The 21,770-nt window shown below is 37.7% G+C and overlaps 3 protein-coding genes across 3 annotated transcripts; 2 read left to right on the top strand and 1 right to left on the bottom strand.

Annotated features, from left to right (window-relative positions):
* The first annotated feature begins 2,479 nt into the window (after positions 1-2,479).
* On the top strand, positions 2,480-3,144 carry LOC112189492. The gene has a single exon (XM_024328833.2). It carries the CDS (start codon positions 2,710-2,712, stop codon positions 2,914-2,916), a length of 207 nt encoding a protein of 68 aa, XP_024184601.1. The 5' UTR covers positions 2,480-2,709; the 3' UTR covers positions 2,917-3,144.
* Positions 3,145-12,816: 9,672 nt separating this feature from the next.
* Positions 12,817-16,058, top strand: LOC112189784 (H/ACA ribonucleoprotein complex non-core subunit NAF1). The gene is made up of 3 exons (XM_024329134.2): positions 12,817-13,792; positions 14,322-14,399; positions 14,593-16,058. Exons 1-3 carry the CDS (start codon positions 12,965-12,967, stop codon positions 15,847-15,849), a joined length of 2,163 nt encoding a protein of 720 aa, XP_024184902.1. The 5' UTR covers positions 12,817-12,964; the 3' UTR covers positions 15,850-16,058.
* Positions 16,059-16,729: 671 nt separating this feature from the next.
* On the bottom strand, positions 16,730-20,402 carry LOC112189013 (protein ULTRAPETALA 1). Its single transcript, XM_024328270.2, has 3 exons — positions 19,814-20,402; positions 18,003-18,327; positions 16,730-17,182 (listed from the first exon to the last, which is right to left on the bottom strand). The coding sequence occupies exons 1-3, from the start codon at positions 20,010-20,012 to the stop codon at positions 17,008-17,010; spliced, it is 699 nt and encodes a 232-aa protein (XP_024184038.1). The 5' UTR covers positions 20,013-20,402; the 3' UTR covers positions 16,730-17,007.
* Between the last annotated feature and the right edge of the window lie 1,368 nt (positions 20,403-21,770).

The following is a 21,770-nucleotide window of genomic DNA, read 5'->3' as shown; positions in this document are numbered from 1 at the left end:
CCCACAAACTTCACAAAATAAACTCTATAGTTCAAAAAATTTGAAACAACCTCTGCTGTTTAGCTGTAGTATGAGACACAATTTAATAGATTGGTTTGAGAGCAGACTCATACGCTCTAGAAACATCTTAATTACTGTAACTCTAATAATTAAAACTCGAAATAGAATTTTAAACAAATTATATATTGGATCCTTTCAAATCGGTACACATGATTTTATGATGTTGGGACAAGTCCACACAACTGAGCTTTCTGTTTAATGTGAAAGCAATCAAAGCATCAACCAAATGTGAAATCCAAACAACCAACCATATATTAATGATATACCGAGAATTTGGAATCGTTGGGCCTAACAGGATGAACCATAATTCCTAGAATATCGGAGCTAGGCCCAGAAAAAACTTACTAGTGGATGTGAACATAATGTCGACATTTTGAAACTTTTCTTTCATTCTTATATCAAACGGAGCCATTTTAATAATGATCACTAAAATGAGGACTAGTTGTAAACTTTTGTGCTAGACCCACTTTTCGATCACATTTTCTCAAATCAATCGTTAGATGTTTAGATATTTATGTGTAGACTATTTATGTAATTTTTCAACTAAATTGAAACTCATTAAAACATTCATAATCGTGATTTATCGTTTATGAACATGAAAGGTTCATGTTTAATAGATTTTGTTCGTAAATTGATTTGATCTAGTTTAGTACCTTAATTATTAGCAATTTGGAAGAAAATTTTCAGAAGTGATCTAGTCATGCATACATAAACATCTAACAATTGATTTGACATAATATAATCGAAAAGTGGGTCTCCCAAACCGTTGATTAGAAAGTCCTCAACTAGTTCTCATTTTATTGCTGCTCATTAGAAAGGCTATATTGATAATTTCAAAATAAAAAAGTTGTAAGACATACAAAAAAAAAATTGATTATTAATTTGAACTATACAAGACTATTCGGCTGGGCTCTAAGAGGTGGTAGGTTAGTGCTGGCGTGGCGGTCATATGCTCTATTGGTGTGCTTAATTGGTTTCCCGACTCCGTGAGATTGGAACATCACTCTCTGCTTTGACGTCGGTGTGTTTAGATCCTTGTTGTTTCAGATATCAAATAAGTCTATGCTCTTTTAAGTCAAGGTTAACGTCTTGAATTCTGATTGGTATCTGAATTTGGGTAATTGGTTAATTGTCCATAGGACCTAGTTTTTTGCCGGCTTAGTATTAGCCTGTGTTGATGTGATCAGGAGATTCTGAGATGACCCATATGATGGCTTGCTATTCTAGTCACCTATCATTATTGTTGTTTTTAGGTTAATTTGACTCAATCAGTTGCCCAATCTTGCCCCATTGTTGGATCTAATGACTTGTCAGTCTCTCCTATTTCGAGTGAGGACTCTCAGAATTAGTTTTGATGTGTATTGTTGTGGTAGTATTCCCTTAATTGAGGTTGTATTTACGGTCTGTATGTAATTGCAGATTATTTGAATGACTTTATTTATAAATAAAAAAAATAAAAATAAAACAAAAATAAAAAACTATACAGACGAATATAGCTTGGTGCATGACTTATTTTTGGCTAATTAGTTATCTTATGACTTTAGATAATTAAATGACAGAATTATATAAATATATATATTTATTTATTTATTTTTGCACCAAATAATTAAGATCATATCAGTTCCGATGATGAAACTGTAGATACTTTTTTTTATCATTCTTTTGCATGAATAATACTTCTTCAAAACAAACCCAAAAACGCAAAGTGTACGAGTTGTTGAAGTATAGCCTCACAAATAAACTTCATAATTCAAACACTCTGAACGACCTCTGCTATTCAACTATGGGATGGTTTACAATTTTTTTTTTTTTGTCAACAAGGATGGTTTACAATTTTATAGATCGGTTTGAGAACAGATGTATACACTCTATAAATGTCCTGATTCTTGTAACTCTCCGATGATTAATTAAAACTTGATACAGAATTTTAAACTAATTATATATGGGTCACTTTCAGTACACATGATTTTATCATGTTGGGAGTTGGGACGGTTGTGTCGACTTGAGCTTTGTGTTTTAATTTGAAAGGATATAGATATACCAAATGTGACACATGAATCCAAGCAACCAAATATTAAATATTAATGATATAATTTTAAAAAGGATGTACACCCGTACCTTGAAAAATCACATTCTGCTTCTTCCAACAAAAGCCAACCCTTGTTCTTTGCCCACCGTTAAACTTCATGTACGAGCCTCCAAACCCAACCAGGACCTACTAACTGCCACCCACATTCACTTCAACAGATACCCAGCACCACCCTATTAATCACAGATTTATTCTCCACCCTCCATCCCTCACCACGTGTACGGTCAAAGAACTAGCCATGCACCAGTTGCCAACGCGGTACTGTTCACTGCCCTAAATCCCGAGCAACTCCACCCGTCCACGGTCCACCCCATGACTCGACGTCCCATCCAACCCTAGAAACCGAATATGCCATCAAAAGTTGTTCGACCTTTAACCCCTCCCATCCATATATAACCCTAATTTTTCATTTCTTTACTCCTCAACAAATTTCTCATCGGAACACCACCAGGAAGCACAAAACAAACAAACAAATTTCTCATCGGCTCTATCCAGCTCTGCTAATCCTCACCTGCACAAAACCAAAACCTTTCACATTTCACTACAGGTCGAAGTCTAGCATGGTGGTGTTTTGCTTTCTGGTGGATCAGACGAAGCAAGTGCGGGGGAGCAAGCCGGCGGCCGGAATATGCTCGCGTTGCGGCGGTGGAGCTAGCGTCGCTGATATGAAAACCGCCACCAGATTTTGTTACGTGCCGTTGTACTGGAAGTCTTCGAAAGCCATCATATGTACTTTCTGCGGAGCAGTACTTAAATCTTACTCATAATCTTTCATCCCTTCGCCTACAGCCGGCCTTCTTAATTATCTATGATCAAATTCTAAGTAATTAGTATTAATTCTCAGACTTTTGTTTTATGTAGTTTGCAGATTCTGTGTGTATAAATATACAACTAGCCTCTTTCCATGAAGGAGTGTACATGATTATGAGTTGTTCTACCATATCGAATGATTATGGACCATTTAATTGAGTTTTTGATTCATGATTTTTAGATTACTGCTAATCCAACCGCGCGCCCTTTTTTCAATTCTGCAACATATATATTAGAATTTCTTCGTGATTATTACTAAAATCCGATGGGTAAAAGTGCAGAGTGAGATGGTTCATTATGAGAAGGGGCGTGTTTGGCATGTTGGTTGGGGTAAATTAAACCAAAACGTGTGCTCAGTTCCAGATCGACTCTCATAAAGATAAGATAATATGGGCTTCTGGCTACAGGTAATAAATAGCATGCAAGTCAAATGCTAAAAAACCCACAAAATAGTCAAATACTTCTCATTTGTTTATTCAGCTGGAGTCAACTAACAAAAATAGAACCGACAAAATCAAGGGCGGAGCACTAAGGGGCACACTGGGTCCCGTGACCCAGTAAACTTTTAATGACCAAATGTATATTATACTGATACTGTTGTGAAAATAAGAATATTGGTTGAAGATAATCTCATGGATAGATACAGATACCGTTTTATACAAGAGAGGTCTAAAAGTATTTGAATCCTTCTACAACAATCTAGGAATTGATAAAGTAAGTAATCTACGTAATCTCCTAAAGTAATATTATGCAATCCTGCTTCAATTACAATTATGATACACAATATTTTCTACACTCCCCCTCAAGTTGGAGAGTGAATGTCACAAGCTCCCAACTTGCGAAGTTGCAACTTCCTTTCCCAAGGCCTTTGTGAAAATATCAGCTAATTGAAAAGAGGAACTCACATGCTTTGTAGCTACTTAACCATCTTGAATCTTGTCCCTGATGTAGTGACAATCCATTTCAATATGTCTGGTCCTTTCATGAAAGACAAGATTAGCTGTAACATGCAAAGCTGCTCTATTGTCACAATACAACAAATAGGCTTTGAATGAAGAATATTCAAATCTCTGAGGAGATAGACTCCTCAACCACGACAACTCACAACAACCTCCTGTCATTGATCTATATTCCGCCTCGGCAGAAGAGAGTGAAACTGTCTTTTGTCTCTTTGATTTCCAAGAAATTAGTTAGGAACCAAAAATACACAATAGCCTGTAGTGGATCTTCGAGTCATGGGACAACCAGCCCAATCTGAATCACAGTAAGCACAAAGTCTAAAATCACTTTGTGAAGAAAAAAACAGTCCTTGTCCTGGCATATTCTTGAGATAGCGAACAACTGGTAAAGCTGCTTGCATGTGAGGTTTGCGTGGCTTATGCATAAACCTGCTCAACACATGCACTGAGTAAGTTATATCTGGCCTTGAGATGGTGAGATAGATCAATCTGCCAACTAATCTCCTGTAGCGTGAAGCATCCTTAAGCAAATCTCCCTTCTTAGATAATTTCAAACCACGCTCCATAGGAGTATCAACATGAGCTGCTCCCAATAAACTTGCATCACTGATAATTTTCAATGCATACTTTCTCTGAGAAATATAGATTCCATTCTTGGAACGAGAAACTTCTATGCCAAGAAAATACTTTAAATCACTAAGAACCTTAATGCGAAAGCGGTTGTTGATAAAGTTCTTTAAAGCATAAATGGTGATGGGATCATTACCAGTGATTAATATGTCATCAACATATATCAATAAAGTAGTGAATGACTTCCCCTGTTTACGAGTAAATAATGAGTAATCTGCCTTAGATTGAATATACCCAGCTGATCGAATAGCATTAAAGAATTTTGCAAACCATTGTCGAGAAGCTTGTTTTAAACCATACAGAGATTTGTTAAGGCGACAAACTAAGTTCTCCCCCTGTCGCCAAAGACCAGGAGGAGGAGACATGAAAATTTCATCATCAAGATCACCATGTAAAAAAGCATTATTGACATCTAACTGATGAATTGACCAATTTTGAGCAGTAGCCAAAGATAACAAGCATCGAACAGAAATAATTTTCGCAGTAGGAGAGAAAGTTTCATGATAATCGATACCTTCCATTTGAGTAAAGCCCTTAGCAACCAAACGAGCTTTGTACCGTTCAATTGAACCATATGATCGATGCTTGATTTTATAAACCCACCGACAACCTATAGGTGTCTTTCCAGCTGGTAACGAGGTGAGAGTCCAGGTGTTATTGGCCTCTAATGCTTGCAATTCATAACGCATAGCTTTTTGCCATTCCGGATGAGAAACAGCTTCAGCATAAGTGCGGGGCTCAGTAGCCTGGCTAATCTGAGCAATAAAAGACTGATGTGCAGGAGTATAGCGGTGATATGAAATGTAGTTGCACAGAGGATAGCGTGTACCTTTGATAGAACCTGGAAACGAAGACGATGACGGATTTGGGAAGGCGGAGGTGACCTGCGAACATATGTAATCAAGTAAAGGGACTGAGGGTTGGCGTGGCCGGGCAGAGCGACGAAGAGGTTGTGGGTCTAGGTAAGGTAGTGGCGGTTTCGGGATAGGGGGTTGGACATCCGGCTGCGGTGCAACAGTAGACGATTGCTGTGTGATGGAATTGGGTGGGGATGAAGTTGGATCTGATGGGGGCGAGCTGGATGCAGGCAGACAGGCAAGTTGCGGCAGCGAGAGACCAGATTGTGACTGGGATAGTTGGGAAGGCACTGGGTCAAGGTCGCGCTGGGTTGTAGAAGAACTGGAAGAATGAGACGCAGGATCGGGTTCTTCAGATTGACTGTGTTGATTAGGTGGTGGGCCTGGGGATGGTTGGCCTATCTGGGCTGGCTGGGTTGAAGACATGGGAGCTTTGATTTGGGCCAAAGGACGAATTGGAAAGGAATTTGGCTCGGGATCAGACTTATATGGAAAAATATGTTCATGAAAAACTACATCACGTACGACTAGTAAAAATTTTGTGAGTAGAGAGATCGTAGAGTTTATAGGCCTTCTGACCAATGAGATAATCGATGAAGATGCACTTGACGGCTCTAGGAGCAAATTTATGTGTGATATTGACATTAGTAGCATAAGCTAGACAACCAAAAACATGAAGGTGATGAAAAGAAGGAGGTTTGAAATAAAGACGCTCAAAAGGTGTTTGAAAAGAGAGCAGTGGAGTGGGTAAACGATTAATAACATGCACAGCAATAAGTACACATTCTCCCCAAAATTTTGGAGGAAGGTTAGCCTGAAATTTAAAAGCACGTGCAACCTGGAGGATATGGCGATGCTTGCGTTCCATTACCACATTTTGTGGGGCCGTATAAACACAAGAATGCTGGAAAATGACGCCATTATCTTGGAAAAATTTTTGAAGAGAGAGGAACTCAGCCCCATTATCACTGTGAAAATTTTTAATCTGAGATGAGAATTGAGTAGGTGCAAAAGCAAAAAAATGTTTTACTAAAGATTGAGTTTCATGTTTATGTTGCATAAAAAAAAACAGGTAAAACGAGAATAATCATCCACAGTAGTAAGAAAATAATGGGCACCAGAAAGAGAAGAATGTTTATAAGGACCCCAAATATCATAATGACTAAGATCAAAAGGTTTAATAGATGAGATAGAACTAGTACCAAAAGAAAGACGACTCTGCTTTGCTAATAGACAAACATCGCAAGCATGATTCGAATTAAGAGAAATATTTAAGAAATATTTAGCAATATAATCTAGAGGACGAGACTAAACATGACCCAAATGACGATGCCAAAGGTTGGTAGAGGACATGGTGAGGTGACAGGCAGGTTGAATGGGTGATGAATGATGTGGTTTGGTCGTGGTTTTCTCCGTCGCTAATGCCACCAAATAGTAGAGACCATCACGTTGCTTACCCAAACCAATCGTTATCTTCAAAACCAGAACATGCAAAATACACCAATATGGGAAAAATGTCACGGAACAATTCAAGGCCCTTGTCAGACGACTGACCAATAACAGATCAACTTTGAATGTAGGCACACACAATACATCACGCAGGTAATACACAGAATTCAGAGGCAATGATCCTTTTGCAAAAATATTAGCCTTCTCTCCACTAGGTAATTACATAGGAGGCAATGAACAATTTTTACTCTTATGCGAAAATAATTTAGGAGATGAAGAGATGTGATATGTCGCCCCGCTGTCAATGATCCAGCTGCGGGAAGCGATCTTAGATAAACTTGAAGAATAGGACTGATTGGGCTTGTTGCTCCTAATAGCCATGGTAGCTGAATGTGATTGAGGACTAGAAGAATCATTAGATCATTTGTGATTCAAAATAGCCAAAACTTGCTGAAGTTGTTGCTTGGAGAGAGGATTACAACCGGAGGAACCGTCTTGCCGATTAGAATGATTTGGTTTATTATGTTGATTGAACACTATCACCAAGGCCTTATGATCAGAATGATCAATGAAAAATGATTTGAAATGGAGACGAGATCGAGGATTGTTGTACGAGGTATAGAGTACAACAAAATTAGAATAAAATTTGTTGCACTAGAGACAAGGTGTAGCGGCTATGGAGTTAGGATTCTAGTCTTGCTCTGATACCATGAAAACAAGAATATTGGTTGAAGATAATCTCATTGATAGATACAGATACCGTTTTATACAAGAGAGGTCTAAAAGTACTTGAGTCCTACTACAACAATCTAGGAATTAAAAAGGTAAGTAATCTACATAATCTCCTAAAGTAATATTATGCAATCCTGATACAATTACAATTATGATACACAATATTTTCTACATGTTGGTGCAACGGTGCAACCTTAGAATGGAAATAAATTGTAGGAGGCAAACCCATGAATTGAAAGCCATAATTAAGCTGATCTAGGCAACTCCTAAAAGGAGTAGTCAAAATGACCGAGCTCCTTCCAAACAACATCTATCAAACTATGATTCTTAATATATCACACACACACACATTTTATCCAGAGCGGAGCTCCGCTTTGAAATTAACGTGTGAAATTCGAGTTTTCGGTCGCATATCCACATCTGGACCGTTCTGTTTTTAGGTACTACTGTATAGATCATCTTTGCAAATTTTCAACCAAATTGATGATCATTAAGGTATCTAACTCGCTTAAACCGCTGAACGGATTGAATATGTCAAGCTGAACCGTACTAGCTTTAAAGCAGTTATCAATGCCTTAACGATCATCAATTTGGCTGAAAATTTGCAGAGATGATCTATGCACTAGTACCTAAAAACTGAATAGTCGAGATGTGGATATGCGACTAAAAAGTGACCAAAAACTCGAACTTCACATGTTAATTTCAAAGCGGAGCTTCGCTCTGGATATGATTTGTGTATACACACACACACTCACTAATCAACATTAAATATATTAAACTAGCATAATAATTCTAGTAAAAAAAAATCTAGCATAATAATTTAGATGGGTACTATTTCTTACTCAATCTTGCCCTTGTGCAAGTCCATTATCAACAAAAATAATAATAATTATTATTATTATTATTATTATTATTATTATCTATTGACATGTAATATATGCCTATATATATACATATTACGGTGAGTTAATTTTTTGTGAATTGTCATAGTCAATTTGTAGTTTCCATAGCACCTCTCCTCTTCATGTATAAAATTTTATAATTCTCAAAAACCAAATTTTCTACTTTATTTCATATTGAGAAATACATTTTTACTAGTATAAGTTATAAGTTTAATATGAAATCTCATTGTAATAGATATAAATTTCAATTAGAGAATTGTATATTTGATATTATTATTATTATTTTATTTTGTACCCTAGTAAATTCAAAATTCTGACTCCGTCACTGGATAAAATGGAGCGACATTACTCGATCCTAGCTGAACTTGAAAATTGTTTTTGGTGGAGAGACTCGAGGTTACGAGCTTAATTAGGTCGAATATTAATTCGCGCAGATAGGTAGGTAAACAGTTGGGATATATATAATGGTGTATATAATAAATGATACGACATGAAGCTTTTAATTTCTGATGTTCTACGTCTTTCTTAGTAGCTACGCAAACTCATTTATGATTTATGATTTTTGTTTTTGTTTTTTGAGTCATTTTTGTTGGGCAATTGTGTTTTTTGTAATATAAGTTTTGTTAGGTATTGTGAAACTGATCACCCGCTGTTAGTTAATGAATAATTGGAGCAGTAAGGATATTAACCATTTATGTCAGTAAGTGTATGCATATGGATTTATGATTTTTGTTTCTGTTTTTTGAGTCCTTTTTGTTGGGCGATTGTGTTTTTTGTATTATAAGTTTTGTTAGGTCTTGTGAAACTGATCATCCGCTGTCAGTTAATGAATAATTGGAGCAGTAAGGATCTTAACCATTTGTGTCAGTCAGTGTATGCATATGGTTCAAAGACTAAAGTGCAATTAATAGATCATATTGCCTTCATCTTCTGAAAATTCAACAGCAACAAAAGGGTATGAAGAAATAGGTTGGGAGACACAAAAGACAAGAAGAGAAAAATAAATATATAGGTCCTATATTGGTCTACCTAATTTAGCCAAAAATAAAAAGAGTAAGTTCCAAATCTCATGTCACAACTAGTTGCATACCTTACTGTTACTGTGAGTTACTTTGTGTATAAGTCGTGTTCTTATTGTCAATTGACATAGTAAATAAGTAGGTTTGTAACGTATCTCTAAATTAAGGGAAAACTATTTTTCCTCATTATTATAAATGAATGATAGAAGGCTAGCTTTTTCCTCTCCATCTCCTATACGTATATAGGTTTAGGTCTATAAACATTTATCCATATGAAGTTATACTACAAAATCTACCACAAGTAATTTGTCTTTGTTTTCAACACACAGTGAGCACGTCCACCAATCCTCCCATAATTTTCTGGTAGGTTCTTTCATTGCTACATCAAGACACTTCTTACAAAGGTCTTGTGATAGGTCCGTCATTGAGCAGCACCATAAAGCCTGATGCTTGTACCTTTATCTATGCTGATCGATGGCATAAGCAGATAATTAAAGTGAACTTTAGTACATAACTGAGTTAACAACTGATGAACTTCAGGGATCCGAACTTCAGAACGAAACAACAACGGATCCACATCATAGTACGTATTTGTCACCGGTCACATAGATTCCTTTCCTCGTCTAACTTAAACCTACAAATTGTGAGATGGAGTATTTTAAGAAGCAATTACTGTACCAAATTATAACTCCTCTCTTTTGCGGACATTAACGGCGAATCTGTAGGCTTGCTATTTTGACAGAAACTTCTGCAAGAGGGGATCGTGATATAATTCCAACATTGCGCCATCCCATACACACGAGATAATTTGTCGTAACAGTCTTAAGGGATAGCTGTTCGAGTACCTGATTTAATTTATACTCATAGATAGGTTTATCTTTTGCTTCAAATCCTAGCTGATCAAAGCAGTTATAGCCCGCACAATTGGGTACGTAGAACACTAAAGCTCGGCTCATGCAAAAAGATTGATAAGTATAAGAGACATATATGGACTGGTAACGATTTTAAGCAAATCATGTTCAAACATAGAAGTAAGTTGTGGGCATGCTGCTATAGTACTATATGAAAATGTTCACTTGGTCAGTTATTGACCAAGAAAATAATGCTCAACCACCATTGGATGTAAATTCAATGGCAGAGAGAATTATTATTAAGTTGAAGTGTTTTGTTTTCCACCATTAGATGTAAATCTAAGGGTTATTGAGCATAAATTCTTTTGTCAGCAACTGACCAGGTGAACACTATTGTAGTACTATATACGATGTATATGTAACTGTAATTGTTCTAGCTATAACTATATAGTGGGAGATTCTTGCATACGTCAACTGTATCACGTGGCGGTGCGGTTAACCAATCAGGACTCTATCAAGAGGGGTATTTTTGATATTTCACTTTTAAAAGCCAAGGATAGTTTCAAGAAAAAAAAATTCTGACTTTTGATTGGTCAGCCGCACCGCCACTTGATACAGCTGACCTTACGCAAGAATTTCTCCAGTATTTTCTTGCAACTCTCCTTCTCGACAATTAGAGTTTGTCGCAAGCTGTATATGTTGATGAACTTTGTCCAGTTCGAGACATGAAGAGCCATTATCCACTTTTGCAGCATAAGAAAATCAACCATGAGTTTTTCTATTGGAATCTTCAAATTTACTCACTTGACCTCTATGTTTTTTACACCTCTTATCAAATTTTCAAATACTAAATTTACTCACTAAACCTCACTAAACTTCCTCAAATAACCTCACTCATATAATTTGCAAACAAATTATTATCTTTAAAATAAAAAATTTAGTCATTTCAATGATTTAATCACTTTATAAATATTAACTAAATATACATTTCTTAATCAAACTTGAGTTTCAAGAATTAATGTCTAATCAATAAGAAAATGCCATGAACTATTATGTTTTTTTTCTATTTTAGCTATGCAAAACAAAAAATCATTTGTTTTTTAATGTTTATTTTTTTCTGTATTTTTTGTACCACATGATTAATTATTTAATTATTTTTTTTTTCAAATATGATGGATTGACTTAGATTTAGGTCATAAATCATAAGAGGATTTATTTTGTTTTCACTCACCAATATGCGTTCAACATATATATCATACATTTTTATGTCACATGATCTTAACCATATTTTAAATTCTTATTAAATATATATGAATACTTTAATGAGTACGTAGTGAAATTGGAAAATAAAAATAGATAAGGAAAATAATAAGGAATACAATCTAATATTATTGAATTGGAAAGTTTACATAAAATAAATATAATATTTTTTTGGTATAATTCTTGTCCTTAATAGTCATTTTATAGTAGGTTATATATGTCATTTAATAATTCATAATAGAGTGAGGTCAAGTGAGCAGATTTGGAGGTCCCAATAGAAACTCTCATCAACCATATCCTCATTATATTACCTATTTCGGTCGAATGGTTTTTCGAAGAAGCCATGCTTGTTTGTGTAGTTACATGAGGTACCGATGTAGTTATTAAGTCGTTTTCAAGTACAGGTTAATTTAAAGGCAAAAATTCTCATTCGTCGTCTCTGCATGGAGTAGAGAAAGAAGAGAAGACTGGTTTAAGACTATGGTACGTTAACAATTCTCATACATGTCCAATTTCATATAATATTTACCACTTTGAAGACTCATGTTACGACTTTGATGCCTCAAGTGGTAACTAGGAAAAAATATTTATTAAGGTAACTAAGGTCCTCGTTAGAGTAATGTATGTTCTCTTTTGAGTAATTAAATCTTAAAAGTGGTAATTGTATGTTAACATATTGTAGAATTTTCCGGTTAGAGCATCCTCTCCCTCATAATGTTCAAATCTAGAAACTAAAAGGCACCATTTGAGCAGGTTATTCCATTCGCCGCATTGAACTAAACTCTAAAAATACAAATAGTTTTCCTAAGAAATTTCAAGCTTGGATGAAGGTTTGTTGAAGATTTTTGACATAACTTTTAAAAAAGAATAAGAAAATTCTAAATAGTTGACGGTATTTCTCCATCTCTGAAAGTTTATTTTTGACAAAACCGAAATAATAAGTAGTTGATAGACGCTTCTCGTTTCTCGGTTATTATGGGCCAAAAGCTGATTTTAGAGACTTTACAAATCAAATTTAGGCCCAAATACGATTTTGGGTCGAAAACATAAACTCGAAACTCGCCCGAAGACTTGTAGGCTTGCACCGAATAAATAATATCAAGACCTGTTCTGGTTTTGGAAACTGTCCACACGACGTCGTTTATTGTTTTAACAAAATTACCTAAATCTCCGGCATCTATATATAATTCACCTGAAAATTTCGAAAACCCTAAAGCCAAGGGTTTAAGCACCTGACCGATTCCAAAGCAAAAGCCCCATTTAAACCCTCAAATGGAATTTCACTCATCTCTTTCTTCAACCCAGTTTCTTCCTCTTCTCCAAACCCTAATTTTCTCCGCTTCCAGATGGTAGGGTTCACCCCTGAAGTAGACCTCGATCAAGCTTCAAAGCTCAAGCTTTCAAAGGACCCACCTGACGCCGTTGATCCCAGACCCATCGACTTGTCCTTTGTAGATTCCTTGTTGGATTTTGACTCCATTGAGACTTGGTTCAGGGATTTTCCAAACCCAGATATGGCCGAGGCCGGGACGACGACTGTGGTGAAATCCGAGCCAATTGACTGTGAGCCTGGTTCTGTGGTGAAGGTGAAGTCTGAGGTAGGTGGTGGAGGCCAAATCGTTAATGGGTCCGAACCCATTGATTGTGGGCTTGGTGGTGTGGTGAACGTGAAGTCTGAAGTTTCAGAAAATTTGAGGAGTTCTATTGAGGAAGAGTTGGGGAAGGTTAGTTTGGTTGGAGGGAATGAAGAGAGTTTGGTTCTTGATAGTGGGAATGGAGTGGGTGAGGATTTGGAGACCAAAATCGAAGGTGTGGAGGGTGGGATTGAGAGCGAAAGTTCGGAGTCGGAGAGTGAGAGTTCATCAGCAGCATCATCTTCTTCGAGTAGTAGCTCTAGTGATGAGGATGAGGAGGAGAGAGAGAGTGATGATATGGATGAGGAGAAGGATGGAGAAGGGAATGTGAAGGCGGAGGTGGAGAAGGAGGGCAATGAGGAGGCTTGTGAACTTGAAGAAGGTGAGATAAGTGGTGCAGAGCAGATAGGTGATGGAAGTGGTGATGAGGATGATGAGGAGGGCGCCGAGGTTGCGTGGAGTGATGTTGATATTTTCGATGAGGGAGACGAGGAAGAGGAAGCTATAAAAGGTCCCATTCGTTCCAAAAATGAGCTCGAGGTAAGAACATTTTTACTGAATTGATTTATGGCTACATAGTGGAGTTGAGTTGATTGATAACCAGCTGTTAATTAGACATAGTCTCCATTCATTTCCTTGTAGTCCTGACTTGGTACTTGATGAATTAACTTAGCGGGCTGAGAGGTACAGTTTGATTTCCTTTTAGTGGAGATGGAAAGATAGCCGACATTTATCTGGATTGTCTATATTTTGTGAAATTTAGGATTTTCTGTAGTATTAGCACGTGATTGATATTGATTTGGACTTGATAAAGCATGATTTGTTTAGTCAGTTCACTTGGCCAACCTTACTCGATAAAAATGACTTTGAAATAATCTTTTGTAATCTTCTGATGTCTAATAGCATGCCATGCTTGCAAATTGTAATGCTTTCTGTATATTTGTTTGCCAATTTCTGTTTTCTCTGTTTTCTTAGCACGCAACATTTATAGTGTCGCCGATGAATTGACTTTCTCGAGTATATATGCTGTCTCGTAATAGCCTGAAATGGATTGTTTTGAACTGTACAGGAACTTCCACCAGTTCCTTCAGTTAATGTGACCTTGGAACCACATCATCAAATGCTTCCTGTCGGAGTTGTTTTATCGGTAAGCCTAGAGGGATCTGAAGCAGATTTTTTTATATATTCGTGATTATGCTAGTTTCTTGTGTTGCAGCATGAACTCCATCATTGAGTTGGCACTTGGAAACTTAGAATGTGGATGATGACACTTCAGAAGATGCATATTGAACTGTGGTATTGCACGTATGTGAGTTTGATGTCAGCTTCATTTTTTACAGGTTGTTGGTACCAAAGTCATTGTAGAAGGGGTTGAGAAGCACAACCCTCTGAACGAGGGTTCTATTCTGTGGATAACTGAAAGCAGGTCTCCGTTGGGACTGGTAGATGAAATTTTTGGACCTGTCATAAACCCTTACTATATGGTGAGATACAATACAGAAAGTGAAATCCCTGCCGGTATAGAAGTTGGAACACCAATCTCTTTTGTTCAGGAGTTTGCAGATCATGTGCTCAATAACAAAGATCTTTACAGAAAGGGTTATGATGCATCTGGTGCGAATGATGAAGAGGTATCAGATGAAGCAGAATTTTCAGATGATGAAAAAGAAGCTGAATACAAGAGACTGCAAAAAATGACAAAGAGGGGAATGAATGACCAGAATGCCGGCAGTAAGAAAAACAACAGAAAAAGAGGTAAAAATAAGATGGGTCCCTGGAAAAATGGTCAATCTTCACCCCAGCAAACACCTCCCAATCAACACCACGAGCATCCCTCTTCAGCTGCACCTGCTCGTCGTTATGGTCCATCTTCTTCTGCAGTCTCACAAGGTTTGGTTAGTGGGCGTGGATCAGTTCGACCATTTCCAGGTGCTACACAGGCCACTGGTATGAACGCAAATGGGGTTTGGTCAAATGGAATGCCGTGTCAGCCACAGCAAACACCCTTCCCTAATGCATTTCCAAATAATAATATGCCATTTTTTCCACAGTACCCTCATCAGATGTCTATGCCGGGCGGAATTCCATTCCATCAGCAGACAAATGTATTTTCTGGACCCATGGGTTCACAAGGGATGATGGGTCAACTTGGCTTCCACCAACCAGCATTTGGAGTAGGTTTCCAGGGACAACCAACACCAGGTCAACAGTTGAATTCCTTTCCAGGACCCATGAATGCATTTGGGATGAGTCAACAGGGTCAACATGGGTTCAACCAAAATGCATTTGGGATGGGTCAACAGGGATTCAATCCAAATGTTTTTGGGGTAGGTCAACAGGGTCAACATGGCTTCAACCCAAATGCGTTTGCGATGGTTCAACAGGGTCAGCATGGCTTCAACCAAAATACATTCGGGATAGGCTCACAGGGTCAACCTACAAACCTAAGCTTAGAACAGAATATGCCACAACCTGGGAACCCGGTTGTAGGTGATACTGACGCTCCCCAACAATTTAGTCGAAGTACATCTGCTAATCGTGGAAGAAGACCATTTCGTCGAGGGGGTCGTCAGGGAAGAGGAAGAGGTTCTAGGTGAAAGTTACGGCGTGCTCTGCTTCAGTAGGCTATCAGAAGAGCCATCATTTTGGAACTGCCTTTCTTTTTCTTGCTTTTGAAAATTTGCTAATCAGTATTCATTGTATTTGCTAGTTTATGTATATGGATGGACATAGATGTTTCATATGTTATCCATTTTCTTGAAATGCAACATGCTCCTTCTCCGCGTTCAACTAGGTTGAAGTTGAATATTTTGTAGTATAATCGTGAGGTTTGCCCACCAGTCTTTTGCGAGCCGTCTATGGACGTTTGCACTCGAAGCTATTTACTCATTTCCCTTGTTACTATTGCGGAAGCAAATTTTCAATTGCCAAGCTTCAATTGCTATTCACAGTGATGTATAACCCACGTTGAGTAAACTTTTACTCAATTCCCTTGTCACTACATCCATTTTCAAGTTCCGACAGATGGTACCCTACCCATTTCCATCTCAGTTTTAGTCTCGCTTTATGGAACAAACCCAAATAAACTCATGATTTCCTTCACTTTCTCAGATGGGTAATTCTCCTACAAAGTCTAGATATATTTTTTTCTTTTTTGGGTTTAGTTATAGTCAGCTGCTTCATTCAGAATGAATCATTCTCCTGATGAACAGTATCTAGCTGAGCCCAGCTCGTCTATCATTTCCTCCTTTGTGGTCGGCAGAAGATAATTCCTCAACAAAATTGGCACATTCGCATGAGTTATCTTGGATCCTTCCCTAAGTTCACCACTCTTACAACCACTGATATCAAACTTTAAAAAAGGCTATACCAAGCTCTTGGAAAGAGGACCATCCACCAACAAGCTTCCCAACTATGAGAATCAAATCAAGAATCTTTGACTAATTGCGAAGAAAAAATAATCAAACGACCATGCACTACCCAAATATAAATTATGAGATTAAATCATTAAATTAGAAAGTCTAAACCAGTCAAGAGAACCACATACAGTGAACTCTTAGACCGGAAGCAAGAGTAGCATATAACGATAATGTCACCGAAAGAGCTGCTTTTTAATTTTGTTTTACTTTTTTCTTCCTCTCTTTTTTTGAATGCGGGGGAAAAGGATGGGGGGAGGGGGTGCTTAGAACCAAGCAACAATGGGTACACATAACCCATTATGGATGGTGAGAGAACATGAGGACCCAGATTATGACTCAAGGTTTAGCATTCCTTGTGAAGTCGGTGCAAGTTTGGCAGCTGCAATCTGAGAAACGACAAATTTCACAGCCAAAGCATACACAAGAAGTGCAGCCTTGGCATGTTGGTTTACGGCTGCAGCCTCTATATACCCTACGACTTGCTCTTTCTTCCTCGTCATCACAAGTTATTCTGAAATACACAAACAACCGCTCACATCATTATTTAACTTTTAAACAAGTTCAAATACAATATAGCAATTTTGCACCACAACACAAGAGCCACATAGCAACAGTATAAACTGGGTGTTTGCCTGAGTTCATGTCTGTCAACGTATATGTAATAAAGAGACCTTTGTTTCTAACTTGCAAGGCAGCATTCAGTCCATTACATACTAAAAATCATCCCCAAAGTGAAATACAGTTTTACTCTATAGAAAGCCAGAAGTCCATCACTGGGAGAGAACCTTGAATTACTTGCCAATGCATGGCCATTTATATGCGCTACCTTAACTCTAATTCCCCTAGGAAAATTTCCGCAAGTGGCATCTTCCCATATCTTTTTCCTAGCATGATTTGCAACAAACTATAGCTTAGTTTGGTAATGTTGGAAGCCACAACTTTTTCTATATGTTCAGTATATCATCTATTCTAGCTTCAATGAGGAGCTTCTCATAGATGGTTTTGCAATATATTGTACGGGCCTATACTATGATTACTCTCCCTACCAACTAACCAATCTTTAACACCTCAGGAAATTTCCGACAAGAGATGCTGGCATCAACCTTTAGTTATCAGGTCTGACAAACTCCTTGCTAATTAATTAATGAAACTCCATGGACAGTATATTAATAGGTAATTCTAACATACTGCAATAAGAGCTTATTGACATAATCTGAGATAAATGAATAAAATTAGTGATACGGTTCTTGAAAGGATAATGACGATTATCCAACAACGACTTGATTCATTTGAGGGTAGAAGTATATATTGAAAGCAAGATAGAGACATACTTGTCATATGGCAGATCAGCACATTTCCAATTCACATCAGCCACAGCATCATGGTGAATTCGGCATTCTTCCTTTGTCCGGAGACGAAACCTGCGCTCCTTGTTGCATCTTGTACAACAAACAAATTCATCACGGTGAGAAGCTCGTCCATTTTGGGATCTTTGGGACCCATTAGCATTCTTTGATGCCTCATTGTGGTATTTGAGTAGAACTGTTTTACACAATGGAACCTTCTTCCCATTAACAATGACCCAAACATTATTTTTCCATTTCCTAGCTGTCTCTCTTCCAGAATGCTTCTCAAATAATGAGGGACTCAATGTGCCTAGTCATGGTAAAAAAAAGGTAAAGAAACAATAGATGGTCAAAATACAGGAGTTGAATGAAACGAGGAAAAAAAAAAACCAGACAGTATAAGCATAAATCAGCAGCAACACAAGGAAATGAGCTTTCCTCACAACCACTTAAAGCAGCTAAACAATACAGGTAAAGGCTTGCATCCCTACCGGTGTGAATTTCGCCATGTCAAAAGAGGAAAAAAAAAATCTTGAGAGACAATTCTGACCTAGAACAGTGTTCAGATTACAATCAAAGATATTATCTTGCCAGAGCCATAAAAAGAACCAACAGTACAATGAGATTACTTGAGAGACAGAAAAGTTTGAAGCATGTGTTTTAGCCAAACAGCTTTCCCATTTATGGCTTCAAGGAAACAATCTGCTTTAATAACAGATCAAACAACCCACGATGCAAAACTCACATAGGGAAAAGAAAGACCTACAAGCTCCAATGCTTTGAGTGCTTGCACATTCAATTCTCAACCCCAGTTCAACCCATAAATTTTCAATATTTCTATCACTATAGCCCTTCCTCCAATTACAACAGTACTTTACATTAAAATACCAGAAGCCATCTTTAGGAAACTTCTTGTAGCAGACTGGACTAGGCAAAGCTACGGGAACTCAATATATGCAATTTATGTAAAAGATGATGCAACACTTAAAGAACTTCGTTGTCACTAAAAGGTTATCTTGAAAACTTCACGCCATATACTTGATGCTTATTGATAATAATAACAAACGAGAAATCTGATAGTCAAAAGGACATCAAATAACACAGAGACTAGCTATACAATTTATGTATTGCTTCATATTAGAACTCAAGTGCAAAGTTCAATCCCTACAAAAAGCTGATGGAGAAAGAAGAACAAAATCCTTGCCACCGAATTGACCATAACATCACATATGCCAAGGATGAAGAAGCAACTCACCAATCGCACTAGTCCTCACATGTTCACAAAGAAAGGGAAGAAGGAAAGACGGACAAAAACCATGTAATATTGTATGCAACTACAGGCTCCTACTCTGTAGAACAGAACTCGGGCATCAAAAGCAAAAACCTAAGAAACCGAGCCTTAGAGGTTCCAAATCACCACCACAATGTCAATGCAGGTCCCATTCTCAACACACTCACTCAGTCACTCAAAAAAAAAAAAAAAAAAAAAAGCTCTTTAGTCCACAACACACTCTGATCTCACAAAACAATGAAAAAGCATACGACTTCATCACGTTGCATTCAGTGAGACATATAATCATACACTCCAACGTGTATAACCAGAAGAAAAACAATGGACAAGTTGCAAAGGCTCATCACAATGAGCAGAAAAAAGTAGCAGAGGCGAGAAAGTGACAGCCATCAACGTCAAAAACTCATGAATCTCAAAACACACACAGCATTTAACATGCATAAGAATCAAAACCCTTTTTCCCAAAAGGAACAAAGAACGGAAGGCAGAGGGGTAGAGGAAGGACCTTCCTGACAGCCAGGGGTGCATTCACATGTGATTTCCAGTTCACCATTCATGAAAACCCTAAGCCTCCCAACAGCATCACCATATCTGTGGCTGGTACAGCCGCACGTGACCTCAATATGGTCCACCCCTCTCTTCACCCCGCTCATCTCGCTCAGCTCCTCATCGCTAAACATGACCACCACCCCACTCTCCCCCATTGTCTCTCCCGCTAAAAGATCGCGACTTGATCGGAACCCACAAAACCCAAAACTATTTCAGGTCGGAAATCGAACCCCAAAACACACACAAGCAAAACACGGAATCAAAAGAGATGTGGGTTAGTGGGTTTTATTTGGGCACAGCAGCGGAAAGGGCCCAGAAAACCACACACAAAGGAGAGACCAGTAAAATGGGTCTACTAGGCACGCATCTCCAAAGGGCTAGTCCGAGAGATCTGGTGGAGGAAACGTTGAGGGAGAGAGAGAGAGAGAGGTGATAAAAAATATGAACTTTTGTTTTGTTTTGTTAATAAGAGAGAGAGAGAGAGAGAGAGAAAGGGTGTGAGGTTGGTAATGGGGCTTTGAATGAAATATGAATGAATGAGCTGGCGAGGGGGGCGAAGCAAAACAAATGCTTTGGCTAGTTGCTATGCATGATATGACATTAGAGTGAAGGAAAGATAAAGAAAAAGAAAATGGCTTTGGGGTCAGGGCTTTTCGTTTATGGGAAAATCCCTCTCGTGGGAAGGAGACGAGGTTTTTCGGTTTCTGTTTACATATATTAATGTCTCGTTTTCTTTTCAGTTTTCACTGCTCTACGGCCTCTACCTTGTTGTTTTTTTGCTCAGGAATTACTACTTTACACAGACGACGGTATCTTTCTATATCCCAACTGTGTTGTGTGAGGATCTGATCAGGATTTGAAGGGTTGGCCTTGGGCTACAACCATGTGGTAACTAAAGACTCATACTTTGATCAGAAGTTGGAGGTAGATTAGATCAGAGAACTTGGAAAAACATACTGGTTCACTGTTTGGAAGGAGTGAGTGGAGGATATTGTGCTATGAGAAAATATCATAAAATCCTATCAAATAGTGGACAAAGTGCTTAAAATAGCCGAACTTATCAAATCCCAACCAACCTTTGAACGGCCTCAAGAAAATCCCAATACAAGTCTCATACTCCATATATAGATAGGTGAGAGTAACACCTAAACAAAATAATATGGTAAGTGGACAAAATAGTAGTAAACACTTGAGGATACATAAATACATTCGTGTGAAAATAAAGACCAGCGTTATTGTTGGTGCTCAAATATTGAAAAACAGAACACGTAATAAAGGCCACGAGTTCATGTAAATCAATTAGCATGAACAAAAGCTGACCTTCGTTGTGCTTAGGTTGCCTGAGCTTTTTTCCAGCACTGACCTTGGAGCTTAGATGTCAACTAATTCATTCACGTCAATATTTTACTAGTGGCCACATGCATCTTCTCTGTTTTCTATGAACTCAAAGCCTACTTAAAGGGTCATTATTGACATTATAATTCTGGTCAAAATTTAGAGGGTGATATTTAATAATTTCTTGAGTGGAGTATATATGAGTAAAATTTGCTTTACCACTTGGGCTCTGCATATTTATAGATTGTATTTTAAATGATCAAATACAATACGTGCAGATTGTTTAAGCTTTAATCTTCATGCCTTACGCTTTAAAAGATCAAAGTGAAGCACATGTTCTTTTCGGCACCAACCACTGCGTCTATTGTTTATTGACACATAAACATTGAAGGCATTCAATCATTGGTTAGACATGATCATACTTGCATTAGAATCCTGATGATAGTAAAACCATTTTCTTCCAGGATTGACTCGATAGAGGGTTTTTTTTTTCCGCACATACAAAAATGTAATGAATTCATTATTCTCTTGCTTGCTACAAAAGACGGTAAAATTTCAGTGTACTACAAATTACATGC

Source organism: Rosa chinensis, chromosome 2 (genome assembly GCF_002994745.2).
Source record: "Rosa chinensis cultivar Old Blush chromosome 2, RchiOBHm-V2, whole genome shotgun sequence".
Taxonomy (NCBI): domain Eukaryota; kingdom Viridiplantae; phylum Streptophyta; class Magnoliopsida; order Rosales; family Rosaceae; genus Rosa; species Rosa chinensis.
The sequence above is the reverse complement of the archived record's forward strand: the minus strand, read 5'-3'. Positions and strand labels throughout refer to the sequence as shown.

Bases quoted from the DNA above. Each gene is read 5' to 3' on its own strand.
- LOC112189492 (XM_024328833.2), top strand. From the start codon at position 2,710: ATGGTGGTGTTTTGCTTTCTGGTGGATCAGACGAAGCAAGTGCGGGGG.
- LOC112189013 (XM_024328270.2), bottom strand. From the start codon at position 20,012: ATGGGGGAGAGTGGGGTGGTGGTCATGTTTAGCGATGAGGAGCTGAGC. The intron at 18,328-19,813 runs GTCCTTCCTCTA...TACCATGACTAG, and splicing joins CACCCCTGGCTGTCAGGAAG to GCACATTGAGTCCCTCATTA. The intron at 17,183-18,002 runs GTATGTCTCTAT...TGTGTATTTCAG, and splicing joins GCTGATCTGCCATATGACAA to AATAACTTGTGATGACGAGG.
- LOC112189784 (XM_024329134.2), top strand. From the start codon at position 12,965: ATGGTAGGGTTCACCCCTGAAGTAGACCTCGATCAAGCTTCAAAGCTC. The intron at 13,793-14,321 runs GTAAGAACATTT...TGAACTGTACAG, and splicing joins GTTCCAAAAATGAGCTCGAG to GAACTTCCACCAGTTCCTTC. The intron at 14,400-14,592 runs GTAAGCCTAGAG...CATTTTTTACAG, and splicing joins CTGTCGGAGTTGTTTTATCG to GTTGTTGGTACCAAAGTCAT.